Below are 16,310 nucleotides of genomic sequence, written 5' to 3' on the forward strand. Positions count from 1 at the left end.
ATTTACAAATGCAAGCCAAGAAGTTTAAACTTCTAGTGTGAGTTTAAGATAAACTAAACAATGTCAAATACTACTCTTACTTAAAGCTATTTATGATTTATATAGGAATTCAATAGATTATTGTAAAATTTGTTTTAAATTGTCACTTAGCCTCAAATAGGTGACATTGAAATTTGAAGATGTGGTTTTTAAATTAATAAATTTTACTTGAGTGGGGAAACATTTTTTAATATAATTTTAAGATTTTTATATATTTATTTGTTTGACAAACAGAGAGACGGAGAGAAAAAATAAGCACAAGCAGGGGGAGCAGCAGGCAGTGGGAGAGGGAGAAGCAGGCCTCGGGCTGAGCAGGGAGCCTGACGTGGGGCTTGATCCCAGGCCTCTGAGATCAAGACTTGAGCTGAAGGCCAACGCTTAACCAACTGAACCATCCAGGTGGCCTGCCCTGGGGAAACATACCCAAACTGAATGTAGAGAAGGCTATAGAGAATCACAGCCTGTCTTTTTTTTAAAGAATTTTCTAAACTGAAATATCCCTGGGAGAAAAAAAAAAAAAGAACTTATCTAAATTTATTTGATGGATCGGAGTTCTAAAGAATAAAAAAAAGAAAACCCCAGTAGCATTCATTTTACATATAAATGAAAGCCAAGTTTATTTCTGACTTTGTAGCTTTATTGTTCACATATTTTGGTACTTTAAAAACTTTTTTAAAAGGTTCTATTTATTTATTTGAGAGAGAGAGAGAGCATGAGCAGGAGGAGGAGTAAAGGGAGAGGGAGAAGCAGATGCCCCATTAGCAGGGAGCCCTGCACGGAGCCCCACCCAGGCTCAATCACAGGACCCTGAGATGACCTGAGTTAAAGTCAAATGGTTACCCAACTGAGCCACCAGGGCATCCCAGTGGCATTTTAAGCATAATGTGAATAATTCAAACAGTTCAGGGTGAAATATAACACACATGGCACATAGTTAGACAAAATGTAAGTATTTTCAGTTCCAATTTAAAAATAGGAACCCCCCAAAATAGGAACCCAATATACAATATATGCTTGATTTTTTTAAAAAAATGGAAAGTCTATTATTACATATGTAAACACATATTTGGGTAAATATGTAACTACATACAACAAAGAATTTTCCTGAAATTATAGCAAATGTATTTATATCAAGCAAAAACTGCTAACTTACTGAATAAGTAATCACATTAACAAAAAGCCCTAAGGGCAAGTATTTTCCGATGATATTTTGTCGCCTGAGCCTCATCTTTGCTGTCCAGACTGTATCTCTAGAGAGGGAGAGGCATGGCACTCCAAGTCTCTGGATGAATGAAAGATGGAAGTTTTAGGTTTAAAAGAAATGCGCAGACATCTCTGCTGGGTCTGACAGGTCTTTGGACTGCAGCTGACACTTTTCAGGTAAGGGGAGAGGAGGTAACCACTCCCACAGCTGGAGTGGGGTCTGGGCATTCCTGAAAGTCTTTCAAACACAAAGCAGAGAGACAGGGACGTCTGAAATTACCATTGACATGATCTCAAGCTGCTTTTCAGAATTTACTGGGCAGGAACAGACTCAAATTATTCACAAAGAAGCGTTGGAGAGACAGAAGAGAAAAGAGAAAAACCCTCCCTGATGGTCAAACAAGGGTGCATGAAATTAGCAACCCATGCACGTGGGTCCAGTTTGCACCTAGACTGTTAAGTTCTATTATTTAACTATTTCCAGAAGAAGCATGTCTTAAAAAAAAAGAAAGAAAGAAAGATTGTCTTGGAATCGGTGGTAATGCACAGGCTTTTGTTTTGGGGGGAGATTTTTTTGGTTGGTTAAGTTTGATTTTTGATGCACTGAATTCAGTAGGTAATATCTGAGCATGGTAGATAATTCCAAAGAGACAAAATGTCTATCTGCAGTGAGAAGTGATTTCCTTTCTACCCTTCACCATCAACAAATTGCCTTCCCAGAGCCCACCCCTGCTGCCTACTACTTATACTCTAGGCAAATATAACCAAATGTCTGGGTCTCTCTCTTTTTTTGTTTTGGTCCTAGGGGCCATGTTCCATACACAGTCTACGAGCTGCTTCTCTCAATTCATCTATTCTGGGGACTGTTTCATATCAGCAGTGCTGGAGTGCTTCCCATCCCTTCCAATAGGTATAGCACATTCCGATGAATGATCACCCCACAGCATGCATCCTACCAGGGCCCTGCTAATGACCACACTCACAGAACTTTTCTTCTTGGATTTCCAGCTAAAACTTTAGCTGGTAGGCCAGCTGAAATTGTTCTGCTTAATTTTGTTCAATTTCTGTTTAGTTCTGAATTCTGCTTAAATTCCCTTATATCAGTTATTTAGCAAAACCTGAAAAATCCTACAGCTATGGAGCAAATCAGTGCTTGGAGAAAACAGCGATGAGGAGGCAGACTTCTGGTCCTCCTGTGTCTGCGTCTCCTTGGAACCTAGCATTATTCACATCGTGGGCACTTTTATTGCTGTCGCTAAATGTCAGGACATTCTGAATGAATGAGAAGATGTGGAAGCACATCTCCTGTGACCAAATATCACAACCAGAGGGCCAGGAACGTGAAACTCACTCAGCCGAGGATCCTGATTTGCACTTGGTGAAATGTTACTGTCTTTTTCCTTTCTTTTTCTCTCCTTTCCTTTCTTTCTTTCTTTTTTTTTAAATTTATTTATTTGTCTCAGATTGAGAGAGTGAGGTGGAGGGGGAGAGGGAGAGAAGGTCCTAAGCAGGCACTGTCCTGAGTGTGGAGCCTGACGCAGGGCTCAATCTCACCGCCGACCCTGAGATCATGACACGAGCAGGACAAGGGGAGATGGAGAGGAGAAGGGAGTTGGGGGAAATTGGAAGGTGAGGTGAACCATGAGAGACTATGGACTCTGAAAAACAATCTGAGGGTTTTGAAGGGGCGGGGGATGGGAGGTCGGGGGAGCCGGGTGGTGGGTATTAGAGAGGGCACGGATTGCATGGAGCACTGGGTGTGGTGCATAAACAATGAATACTGTTACACTGAAAAGAAAATTTTTTAAAAAGTTGTATGTTAAATTGTAATAAATAGTAAAATTTAAAAAAAAGAAAAGAAAAGAAAGAAACCTAGAGTCGGACACTTAACCGACTGTGCCACACGGGCGCCCCCAGAAGGCTGGTGTCTTAAAAGCAGTGTACTTCTGATCTGTCAGCCAATTGGAAAACTTGTGGCCGCAGAAGGACCTGCAGAAGAAACATTCTAAATCATGAAGCGTGTTCTATGCTTCGGGAGAGGGCAGCAGCTTAACTGCAAATTCAAGAAAACTGGGTTTTATTATTAGAAAGTTAATTCTATTCTGCAACATTCACACATTCCCCAGTTCGGGGACTGTACCTGTCCTTCAAGATCCCTTTGAATGTGCAAACCAACTAGGAAATGCTCTGCCTTCTGCAGGCCGCCCGTCTCCCAACAGCTATTTCAGGCAGGAGCTGCTGCTTTGGGAGGGAAATACTTCTTGCAGGCCAAGATTCATCAGCTTGTTTTCGGGAGGAAAAAATACCAAAGGGTTGGCTTAGCATGTAAATGAAGGCAGCCTGATTGTAACACTAACTCGGGTTATGGTGACACTGTTTCGAACCATCCTGCACACGCATTTTTGTTCTCTTCCGTTGTATGGGTGTGTTGTTGTTGTCCTTATTGTTTTGCTTTAAACTCGTGGGCTTACCAGTTGAGACATGGGATATTCCTCACCCACCCAAAACATAAATCTGCTGTCCTCCGAGATGCTACTTGCCTTATGAATATACAAATCACCAGGAGGGAGACTGTAAAGTATTTTCTCAGGAAGGTCCCGTTTTTCTTCTGCCGCTGATGCATTTCTCCACCACACTTGTTACAGCAACGGCACAGACCAAAGCAAAACCCCACCAGAGGCATCAGAAAGACAAAGAGCAGTCCCAGGACAGCACAAATAATAATCCCGATTTCATAGTAGATAATCTGCAGACCAAACAAAAGAAACAGCATATACCATGACACAAAATAACACGTAGAACATTCCATAGTGTGCAGGCTATATTTGTTTAACCTATTTGATAGGTTGAATCTTCAAGTGTGCATGTGCGTATGTCCATCTTGATCCTCCTTTCTTTCTTTTTCTTTTTTAAGAGGGACGGGCATGGGGAGAGGGAGAGAATCTAAAGCAGGCTCCATACGCTAGGCATGGAGCCTGATGCAGGGCTCGATCTCACAACCCTGAGATCATGACCTGAGCTGAAATCAAGAGTTGGAGGCTTAACTGACTGAGCCACTCTATAGTCCCTTGATGCCCTCTCTTAAAACAGAGGAAGACAGATTTATCAGAATATGGAATCAAGTAGTTACTATGTTCTTCCAACTCACAGTAAAATGTCCAAATGCAGGGTCAAATTGCAAACGGCTGAATTTAAACCCCAAAGGTTATTGGGTACATTATAGATAACGTATGATCAGTGACAATGGGCGAAGTGAAGAATAGGGCCTTCGTAAAGTGGTACCTCTCCTGCCATGCAGGTACAGCTGGCCTCAGTAACCCGTGTCTCAGATAGTCTTATATTCCTAGGAACTAGAGCAACTTTGAGATAGAATAATGTGACCTAAATGTATTTTCATAGTCACTGCTGGGGCTGTATTCTGGGATGAAAAAAAAAAAATTAATGCAACCGGATGACACAAAACTTGAGTTTATTCCAATGCCTGTATATAGTTACTCAAATTTCCACAAAACAAGACATTTTTAACGAATGACAATTACAGATTGGCTGTTGGTGACTAACGGACCAGCTAGCTAGCAACGGATTCTGAAGCCACGCTTAACAAAGTAAACAAAACACAGTATTGCTCCTAGAAGCGAACATGAGGTCTTAGCACTGAACTGGGAGTCAGAAGACCTGCTTTAAATTCCAGCAGGGCGCTTCTAGTTCCCTAGTCCAGAATTAGCATTAACATCATGAACAGAATTGTGAGGGTCAGATAATTAAACGATTCAAAGTGAAAACAACAGCCAAGTGATGGCACACAGTGAATAGTCAATCAATATTAGTTAAATCTGTGGGCAAATGCCTCAGAGTACTGAGGTACATGTGGCTCTTGAATATTAATTGAATATCCCTTTATATTAAGGATATAATACTTTAAAAAAAGGTGGTTGAATTTTGCTGCATTCATTCTGCTTAAACTAAGCCGCACTCCACAGCCACAGAGAGTCGTATAATGGCCCTTGGGAATGCACATCATTGGCCAATTGAGAACCTAGCCTCAGACACCCCAAACTCTTCTCAATTTTCCTATCATTTCCCAGCAAATGTTCCAAATCATTTACTATTTTTCAAAGAGATTTAAAATCCTTTATAAATCCCAGGAGACACTGAACCCAAATCCAGGAGAGAAGGTGTTTTGAAATGTTCTAAATGCACTATGTTTAGCTCCAAGTACAAATTTCACACTTTATATACTACCTTTGCAATGCTACTGGCTCAATATTATGTCCAAAAATATCAGGAACAAGATATGTCATTTCCAGAGTTCCCTTCTGGACTGAAATCTGGCTAAGGTCTGACAAGGACCTAAGTGACTTCCTGATACACAACGATCTCCAGAACGCTCTGTAGATTGTGTGGAGTAGTAGCTCAAGGTTGAAATGTGCCGAGATGGGTCGCCATTCTTTGGTGAAGTACTCAAACTGAAAGATTAGGTTAACAACGACTGCATTAGCAAAAACACAAACAAGCCACTTTAAAAACCATCACAGTGGAGAGACAGTGAAGAACAGAGAGTTCTGGAGGAAACAAACATCTCATTACCGGCTGGCTTTAGACAGAGCAACGAGAAACAGCAAACAAGAACTTTACCTTCAGAGTCAAGACTACATTTTCTGGCTGTGGAAGTCAAAGCAGTTGAGGAGTTGAGGAGAGTAAGGCAGAGGCAGCATGCGTCAAGAAAACAGAAAAAGTTACATGAGTGATTAACCACAACAGGGAACGTCAATACTCCATACAGAGAAAATCAAGTGAGAGGAGGATCCCCAAAAGACAGGAACATACAACTTGAGTGTTTATTAGAGAAACAGCCTTGAGGTTGACTTAGGTCTGGAATTTACATCTGAAATTTATATTTGGATTTCTTGAAAGGTTCTTAACAATATGCTAATCAGCTGTGGACAGTGGAGGTGGAGAATTGGAGGGAAAGCTACACATGCTTAACACACTAACTGCCTGGTCTTTGCACAATAGGGGATCAGCAGCTGTTTAGAACCCCAGCTAAAGCAACGGCTTCCAAAGTGTCCTTTCTGAACTGAAAATCTGATGGTGCCATCCTCTTGCTCAACAGCATTCCAAGGATTCCTACCATGTTTCATTCAAATCTTAATGTGATCCTATAACTTAACCCCGACTTCATGTCCTGTTCTTTGTAACCATTCTGTTCCTAGGCAGAAGCCTCACGCTCCCCCCTCTTCTCTCCAGCTCCCCAGTGCTGCCTCCTCACCCAGAATGTTATTCCCTTCACCTCTCTGCTCAGGAAACTCAAGTCTGCCTGGATGTGGTGTCCTCCTGGAAATTTGTCTTGAGAACCAAGTCTGGGTTTGCTTTCTTCCCTGCTTCCTGCTGCCTTGGAGCCCACACTTGCCCTTTGCTAGCAGGTGCCCCACGTGGAAGGACTCTCCCACGGAAGCCTAAGTCATACTGTTCACCCGGAGAGAACAGGATCCATGATATCACTCTCACCATTGTCTCTCAAGTGCCCACCCAGGGACTTGGCATGCAAACGGTGCCCCACTGGAATCAGGTAACCTGATGAACGGAGCGAGGGTGTTCTCTAAATGGTGGTCCAGAGATAGGGCGGGACGACCCCACAGTGAAATACGACAATGAAGATATAGTGAGTTTCCCATGAAATGGGATTTGCTCAGTGGATCTTTTTGGTGGGAAGAGGGAGGTGATAGCATATGAAAGGGGACGAAGTTGACATCGTTGCTAGCATTTAAATATCCCTGTGTGGCAAAATAAAATTGGGTGGCTCTATGTCACTTTTTTGGAAACTGTGTGCTCTGGGAAATCTAGAGGTTTAGGAACTATAGCTTTGGATGGCACATTTTCACAGATGTGAAGGAACGAGGACTATGATATTAGTAACTTTTGTTTTTTTTATTTTTTTATTTTAAAGATTTTATTTATTTATTTATTTGACAGAGAGAGATCACAAGTAGGCAGAGAGGCAGGCAGAGAGAGAGGAGGGAAGCAGGCTCCCCGCCGAGCAGAGAGCCCGATGTGGGACTCGATCCCAGGACCCTGAGATCATGACCCGAGACGAAGGCAGCGGCTCAACCCACTGAGCCACCCAGGCGCCCCTATTAGTAACTTTTAAATGAGACATCCAGCATGTTGGGGTGGGCAGCTCGGAGGCACATGCCCCCAGGGTAACGGGGAGCATCCTGAATGACCCTGGGCATGGCCCCCACAGGCTCGTTGTCTCCCAAACCTACCATAAGTACTTCACAGCACATGTTCAAAACACTGGCTTCCTGTTCTTCCCCTTGAACGGGTATCAGGAGATTTGGGTAAACCCAGCCATCAGTCTATAAAGCAAGCCCTGCATCATGGCTACGATCAGGTGGGTTTCAGAAACCTGCTCTCGCTTCTAAGGTCGGTCATGCTGAGCTGAGGCCCCTGGGCAGAACCACCTGTAAGTTACAACAATCAGCTGATTCTTTTGCATTTAATTTTCCCACTGAGGGGTAGATCTGGTCCGATATATCTGATGGGCTACCAGCAAACCCCACAGTGGAGCTGGGTTCGTCACTACCTCTTCCCCATCCATGCTGGCTGTCACTCAGGTATAAAGTTATTTTCATGCAATGCAGCAGTCTGAATCCCTCTGCGCCACATTATGCCTGTGGTTTCCCACTCCAGTTAATTACCCATACCATCACCGGGGCCCTTTTCAAAAATATCAAGAACCAGCCAGCCCTGACCAGCTACATCAGAATCTCTGGGGGACGGGCCTAGACCTTGTTGCCAATGCTACTCTGAGCGTTTGTTACCTTACTGACAGAACAGGGATAAGCAGAGATATTATTTTATGCAGTTTTGCAAAGAGAACAAGAGAAAACAGTGAGCAGTAACACATTTTGTACATTATTCTGTTCTAAGCGCTTTACATATACTGTGTAATGTATGTTAAATGAGGTAATACCTTGAAGGGCTTAGGACCAGGTTTCCCCGAGTAATGCTCAATCAGTCATCATTATTACCATCAACAGAAGAAGAAGTAGAAATAATGCGTGTTAACACTATTCTCATCTCTCACCTCCAACAAGCCTCAGACCATGATCCAAGTCATGGACTATCTCACACTGCCTGCCCTCTTAAATGCTACTGAGATCCCCAGAAAGTACGCCCCTTACTTGGAAAGGAGACTGTGTTCTGAACCACGTCGCCTGGGGGGCGGGAAACAAGGAACTCATTCACTTAGCTTTCCCAGACACGTAGAGTGGTAGTGTGGGTTACCACACAACCACTGGAATGATAGACCTGCCATATCCTAAGTGCCAAATTAATATCCAATGACTGTTAACACTAGTGAGGTCATGGAAGTCAGCAGGGATGGGACCCAGGCCCAGCACCTGTCCCCAGAGGAAGCTTCTAGAAAGGGAAAGGTAATAACTGAAGAATGACATGAATGAGGAAGGGCAGCCGACCAAGAAGCTGGAATAGAGAGGGACCATGACCACGAGGAATCGAACCCAGGAGGTCATCCCAAAGAAGCTGGCCACTCCTATGGACAGGGATGCACAGAATGGAAAGTCAGAGGTGGTGGCAGGGGTGGGGGGGGGGGGAGGTGGGGAAAGTACTGGGAGAGCTGTCTCCTGGAAAGGTTTCTAGAGGGTAGGTGGCACGTAGGGCTTGTTGGGGGGAACCAATGTAATCATCTACCTAAATTGCCCCAAACGATGCATTCTTTGAAGATGGGAACTGTGTCCTTTCCTTCAGTTGAGGAGCCATTGCTTGACAAGCTCGGCTGAGAGGCTCTTTCTTCAGAAAGCCCATGTGAGCTGGGAGGAGGGTGACGGTATGCTGTTTCCCTTGGTTTTCAGTCAGCCAGAGACTCTGGGAAGGGGCTCACCCACACGCTGGTCCCCGAGGGAATGCACTCAGGAGCGAGTTGCCCATGTAATCTCTACCTAGACCCTGTGGTGAGGACAGACTATTCTTGGGAAGACCAAACTGAGTAATACTTGTAAGTCATGAACAAGGGCGTCCACCTCTGAGCACATGCTATAGATGTGCTAGGAACCTGGGGTTATTGGAGACATTGCTTGGATTTCCATAGCTCCATCTGCCAGATTCTCAGCTTCCCTCTTGGTTCCATAATTCCAAATTCTATTCCCCTCCCAGATTTCCATTTCTGTCCAACCACTTTTTCCCAGGGATGATTACCCACCATCACAGTCTGTGGCTTAATAGGTAGAAGGCACCGCTTGAAGGCTGTCAGTCTCTCCATACATCCCAGAATACTCACATGAGCTGTGTCTTCCAGACTTGCCACTTTAGGACTACAGGCCACTACTACAGTGGCCGGATTGAGCCTACTTTTTGTTAGTGGTGTGCTTGTCAGTTCGGAGTTAGACTCCATCTGGGTACAAACCCCAGTTTCAGCATTTAGTCCCTGGGTGACCTTGGTCAAGTCCCCCAGCCTGAGTGCAGGATTTTCTTGCATGCGCCGTGCACACACACCTCTGCCTCGGATCGGTGTTGTTGTGAGGATTAGAGACAATGTCAGCCTTCTAAACCAGTGTCGGCCCAGATGGACAAGAATTAGTCTTACAGAGAGGGCGATGACCTAGTCTACACTTCAGAACCAACGACGTAACCGGAAGTAAGGCTGTATTTCTCATCTACTCCACCTGCCTTGACGTCTCGGTTCAAATGCTAACTCTCCCGTGGAGTCTTTTCCTGATTTCCCAGGGGCAATAACAATCCCCCTCCTCACGTCCTTTATCAGAACTTCTCACGTGATGCGAGTCTCCCTCCATCTCACAGTCCAGCTGTTGACGGCATTAGTCGGCTGGGGCCACCATGACATAGTGCCACAGGCCAGAGGGCTTGAACAACAGAAGGGTATTTCCTCACAGGCCCGGGAGCTGGGAGTCTGTGATCAAGGTGTGGGCAGGGTCGGTGTCTTCTGAGGCCTCTCTCCTTGGCTTGCAAATGGCTGTCTTCTCCCTGTGTTTTTACGTGGTCTTTTCTGTGTGTATATGTGTATGTCCTAGTCTCCTCTTCTTTCAAGGATACACAGTCAGACTGGACTAGGACCCACGAACGACCCCATTTTAAGTTAATTACCTATTTAACAACGTTATCTCTAAATACAATCCCACTCTGAGGCGCTGGGGATTAGGCTCTCAGCTTATGAATCGGAGGCACAATCAGCCCATAACATCCATGTTTATTTCTTGTCCCGTATCAACTGTGAGTTGGAGGAGTGAAGGCCATACTTTCACGTTTGTCCCCCTACCATGCCTTGTTCCTAGTCAGAACTATGTCAACAGAGATAAAGCGAATACATAAAACAAAAGAGAGAAGTATTTTTTTAAAAATGTGAAGGAGGAGAGGAGCCGAGGGTCTTAAAGCTCTACCTTTAGCTTTCAGTTGAAGTGTAAAAAGGAGGCAGCTCCATGAAAGTCCTAGTTCCCTTTCAAAGTCAGGCCCAGCCCTTGGAACAAAAGGGCTGTGAAGAGAGTTCATTAAAAGAGCACCGAGCCCGAAGGTCACTGCCACAGCGGCTCCACCGTCATCTGAAGGCTCACCAGAGGAGGAAATGCTGGCTCAGCACTAAGAAAGCTGAGAAGACTCCTCAGAGCCACTCACCTGGCCAGACCTTACCTGTGTGACTGCGTGAATCAGAGACCCCGTGGGCACCAGTCAGGGCAGAAGATGCTGTTGGTGCCCCCCACCTCCCTCAGCCCTCAGTCATCCCCCTGGGCCTCCTCAAACTTCTAGCTACTGCCATCTTTAACTCTGTGCCTGAAGGCCTTTTATGGAACCAGGGCAGGTCAGAAGTGCTTGCGGATGAACCCTCTCCTCCCGTAACCTGTGACCCTTTAGTCTCGGCGTCTGGACGCCTCAGCTCCCTCATCCTTCCAGTAGACCAATTCGGACACTGGTGGTTTGCACCGTTTCCCCAGCAATTCTACAGGATGATGCTTCAGTCACCCCTTGGGGCAGGTGGTGCCAGGCCACACCCTTTACAGGCTGCTCTCTCTCCCTTGTATTATTCTCCAATTCCCAGCCAGTGTTCCCTGCACCTGCCAAACAATTGGCTTATTCTTGACTCCTGCTCTGCTTGGGAGGACTCTAACCCAACATGCCCATACATACACCAGACTAAACCACTCAGAGAGCTCCCCCTACAAGGTGCCTGGCTTCCCTGGGGTCTTCACCTCACCAGATCCCTCTTCCTCGGACAACCATAGAAAACATGACCCGGATTCAGGTCATTCATGAGGGCTCAGTTCTGTCTCCTCTCTCCACTTCACCCAGATGCCAACGGCTTTTGTTCATCTACAAAGACACCTGAGGTGGAGAGGAAATCAGCCACTAGGGAGATACCAGTTTTGTAGGACATCCAATCGAATACCAAGCCCACCATAAAGGTCCTGCCCAGCTAAGAATCCTGTCATGGAGAGCGGCAGCGCAACACTGGCAAGTAGGGCTTCTCAGAGTCACCTCAGGTTCTCAGGACCCCATCCTCCAAGGCCTGGAACAGTTGAAGCACGCTACCCCCGTCCATGCCTTGGCAGAACCAGTTGGCATTCAGGCCAGGCTGCTGCTGGCACAAGAGCTGTCCACACTCACTTTGTTCTGCCCAGGAATGCGGGCCGACCCAGGCAATCCTGTTTGGGACACACATGAGGCCCGCGGCATTTAATAATGAAAATGTTCTCCACGGTCCTAGGGAAGGCCGTGAGCACTGCAGAGAAACTGGCTCATCAGCTTTTATACGTGTAAATGGTTTTTAGATAAGGCTTTCCTCTTTGGCTTCTGTGTTTGCTTTCTCTTGAGTATCGCTTTATTGCAAATTGAGAATAGGAGGCATGGTAACCACAGCACCTGCGGTCCATTCACGGGGCAGGAGTTCACCGCCCACCCCATACACCGCCCCCCACACCCACCGGGAACACTGTCATCCACGTCCTGTGGCTGGCGCTTCAAGAACGTCCGCCATATGTCTGCTTTTATTGTTCTCTTGATAAACACCTTCGTGCCAGGGAAGGAGAGAGCAACAGGACAAAGAGCCTAACAAATGGATTCAACTATTTTCTTTTTTTTTTTTTAATTACCCTAACATTCAATGCAACAAACATTTGTCTATTTCACTGGCAACCCCACACTCACAGTAAACTAAAATCAAAAGAATACACTCTTCTGTTTACGTAGTTGATTGCAGACACAAGCGGAGTGAATGGGCAGAGCAGCACCTCGGTATTAAGTAGAGACACACAGGTTGTTAATATGGTCCACTTGTGAGCATTCCGGGTCCCACTCACCTCTTCTTCCTCTCCACTCTTTCACGCCTTGTCCTGGTGGCTCACCTGGTCCCCAAAGCCTGAGATGCCAGCACAGGTCCCTCTCCATCTGCGGCAACTCTGCTTAGTATCCTTTTTACCATGAGCCCCCCAATCACCTCCTTGTGGAAGAGCTTCCAGTCAGATTTAATTACTTTCATCTACGTTCCTCTGCATATTACATATAAATCTACTTATTTCCTTCTTTTCCTTCTTCCTTTAACAATGAGGTACTGTCTCTGCCATCTGGCTCTTTATCTCCTGAGACCGAGGGCTGTTTTCCTTATCTCTAGCCGGGGCAAGTGCACACACAAAGCTCTCAATGAACCTGCTCAAATGTGAAGTTGCTTTTCAACAAACTGTATTTTTAAAACAAAGTGTTCTGTTTCTAGAAATGCTCAAACAATTCTACTTAGTTAGGGAGTTCCTCTCCCTTAGCTAAAAAAGTACCATAATACTTCCCTTAAGGAAATTTGGGTTTTTAAATAACATACACCTTGAAAGGTGAATGTTTCTTCAAATCCTACTTTTGGAGTTTCTGCTGCAGTTCAAATGGGATTTATAAAGTGCTTTAATATTTCATAAAATTTCTTAGTTAAAAAAAAAAACTCGCGGGGTGGGAAGTTGGGGGAACCAGGTGGTGGGTATTAGAGATGGCACGGATTGCATGGAGCACTGGGTGTGGTGCAAAAACAAGGAATACTATTATGCTGAAAATAAAAATTAAAAACAAAACCAAAAAAAAACTCTACAAATTTCACAGGTTAACTGATTGTTTAAAGATTTACTTCCAAGTCAGCCAAAATTTTGCACATACTTATTTTCCTAACAAATATACCAATAAAAATTACCTTCTCATACTCAGTTGAGAAGTCGAACTTCTTTTGTAGAATTTTTCTTAAAATATCTGTGGGAAAAAGCCACAAAAGAAGAGCAAGTTTACTTTTTCAGTAAAAACACAAAATGCATATTTAGGAAATAAAATACTCACAAAGTATTGTACCTCTCTCTATGTAGTAGTATTATAATTTTATCCCTATTTATTTTAGAGAGAGAGAATGCATAAGCAGGAGGAGGGACAGACTCTCCTAGCAGACTCCCTGCTGAGTGGGCAGCCCAATGTGATGGGGAGCTCCATCCCAGGACCCTGAGATTATGACCTGGGCCAAAATCAAGAGTCAGATGCTCAACCAACTGAGCCACCTGGGCACCCCAATTTTATTTCTATTTCTTAATGTAGGTAAATAACTGAGCTAATGAGGCTCTAACCAGAAGCAAAGAATGGAAGACAAGTATTTTTGACTCACTATTTTGTCAGTGGCAGAATTAGAGGGTTGCCATTTTTAAGAGTTTTCAATTTCTCACAAGACACCTTAATATTCGCCAACATACATGTCATTAATAATCCCTGGTAACATGTGACACAAACTGCTCACTGTTAATTTTTGGAACCACAGATGCAACTTATTCTTTAATCATTCCATATTTATGTAATATTTTACAAATAAAAGGAATCTTACAATTGACTTAATCCAGAGTTCTTCACATGAAACATCCCTCCCTTCCCATCCCCAAACAGCACATGAAAACCTGAAATAATACGCAAAATGGGATTTTTTCCCCTACATGTGCATTTGGGACAATTGCAAATTCTTACATAGGTGAAGACTCACCTCTTACTCTGACCACAAATCCAGTCATGCTGCAACTGGGGATTGGCCAGAGAGAGTAACTTGTCTAAAATCTGTGATGTGTAAGACCAAGCCCAGGTGGGTCTTCCCTTCTCTGCCCTGCGGTACTTCCCACACTCCACACTGTAACTGACCCCACCAAGGAACTTCTGCAATGCTCTGGCTGTGCCATGCTGACCACTTCAAAAGTGTATGGCAAGGGAGAAAAGGAATCCCTGCTATGAATCCTTTTATAAAACAAGAAGTTCAGGTTTACACACCAGGAAACAAAGCAAGCCATATCCCCACAGGGCTTTCTGGAAAACAACTTCAACCCGCACAGAGCAGACTAAATGCAGCACGTCTTCAAAGGATGTGCTAGAGGAGCAGGGATCAAACCAGAAGTTTTGGGATGCCTACACTAAGCCTAGGGTATGGGGAACCCAGGTTATTTCTCCAAGGGACATCAGGGCTGCCCACCCCCACAGATCTCCTCGCACTTTGAACTAGTCACTTCACTTTGATTTGTTTGTTTTTAAGATGTATTTATTTGAGAGAGAAAAGACAGAGCTCAGGGGGAGGGGAGCAGAGGGAGAGGGAGAATCAGGGAGAGCAGATTCCCTATTGGGCATGACACCCCACACTCAGGGCTCCATCCCAGGACCCTGAGATCATGACCTGAGCGGAAATCAAGAGTCAGCCACTCAACTGACAGACTGTTTATTTTATAGACTAGGCTTCTGTTCTGGATTTCATTGAACATAAGGGTCCACTGATGGTTTTTTTTTTTTTAATAGGAAATCATCCATTTATTAAAATATAATTAATGACACAGGTGATGTTCATGTGTTGCCTTTGGGGATCCTGATCTAAGTAAGAGTTGGGATGGAGACCAAGCTCCATTACCTTCTGGGTATCTAATCTTGGGTAAAGAATTAAAAGCCAGGAGCATTCTCATCAGCAAATCAGGATGATGTCAGTCCCCACCCTCAAAGGATTCCTTTGGGCCAAGTGAGATAAATGAGATTACATTAGCCTGGCCACACAGTACCCATCCACTTTTTTCATCTTTATAAACCCAAATCAACCAACCCAAATGAAAACAAGATATCTTCAGGGGAGCTGGTCTCTCCATCCCTCTCAGGTCACACTGACCAGGGAAGTGACCCCTGAGAGACGGATCCTCACTGGCTTACGTGGGCAGATCTGCACATATGGCCCGTGAATCCCCTGGAATCCTGGAATCCTGGAATCCTCACGGTCTGCTCAGGGTTCCCATGAGGTGGAAGCAGAAGATGCTTTTTGCCATTTCACCATGTTGGCATTTGTACTCAGGGTACAGAGGTGATGGTGGAGAAGGCTGTGTGATTTGGCACGAGTCACACAGTGTTCATTGTGTTCTATGCTGCCATGAACTCGAGGAAGATAGAAAGCCCAGTTACACATCAGAAGAATCTTGGTGAAGCATTACAAAATCGTGATTTTATCAGATCTCAACCTCTGAGGAACCATCTTTCTAGGATTCTATGTCAAGAAACAGAAGTATACATAAGGTGCTCCTCCTGCAGACCCCGGTACCCAGCTGTCTTCAGAGAGAGCACAGGGTCCTCGTTTTGATTTGGGAGCTAAACCCCTCACGGAACGTTGTTATCCAGGCTTAAGTATCTCGTAGACATTTTCTCTAACATGGAGGAAGTGGAGCCCGCAACTTCAAGAAAGCGGCTGACAGGACTTGCTGCCAGTGATAAAATTAGAGCACTGAAGCAGAAATTAGAATTTTGCAAAATTTGTATCTTTGCGGTTGACAGGCGCGGGATTTTGCCACATCGTTCTCACTCCACCTTAACAGGTTCTATCAATAACAGGTGTAGCAGGTGCTTCCCTAAAGAGCTCCGTGGAGGCAGGCAAATGTGACATACATAGACCAGGTGTTGGCCACAGCCTCAGTGAGAGAGTGACAGTCTTCTACTGTCCAATAGATGATGCCATCAGCTCTCTGGAGGACTGACTCTCCCAAGTTCCTGGGATCCTGGTGGTCCCAGGTGTTGGG

The 16,310-nt window shown here is 44.8% G+C and overlaps 1 protein-coding gene across 13 annotated transcripts in view; it reads right to left on the reverse strand.

Annotated features, from left to right (window-relative positions):
• Window positions 1–16,310, reverse strand: part of PROM1 (prominin 1) — a 134,979-nt gene that overhangs the window by 51,744 nt on the left and 66,925 nt on the right. For 12 of the 13 annotated variants that reach the window (XM_059381297.1, XM_059381253.1, XM_059381323.1 and 9 more), the window contains 2 exons: window positions 13,442–13,497; window positions 3,783–3,988 (listed from right to left, as the gene is read on the reverse strand). In XM_059381297.1, coding sequence (XP_059237280.1) covers window positions 3,783–3,988; window positions 13,442–13,497 — 262 coding nt within the window. The remainder of the gene's footprint in view (window positions 1–3,782; window positions 3,989–13,441; window positions 13,498–16,310) is intronic. The other variant, XM_059381330.1, reaches the window with a different exon arrangement.

Source organism: Mustela nigripes, chromosome 1 (genome assembly GCF_022355385.1).
Source record: "Mustela nigripes isolate SB6536 chromosome 1, MUSNIG.SB6536, whole genome shotgun sequence".
NCBI classification, from domain to species: domain Eukaryota; kingdom Metazoa; phylum Chordata; class Mammalia; order Carnivora; family Mustelidae; genus Mustela; species Mustela nigripes.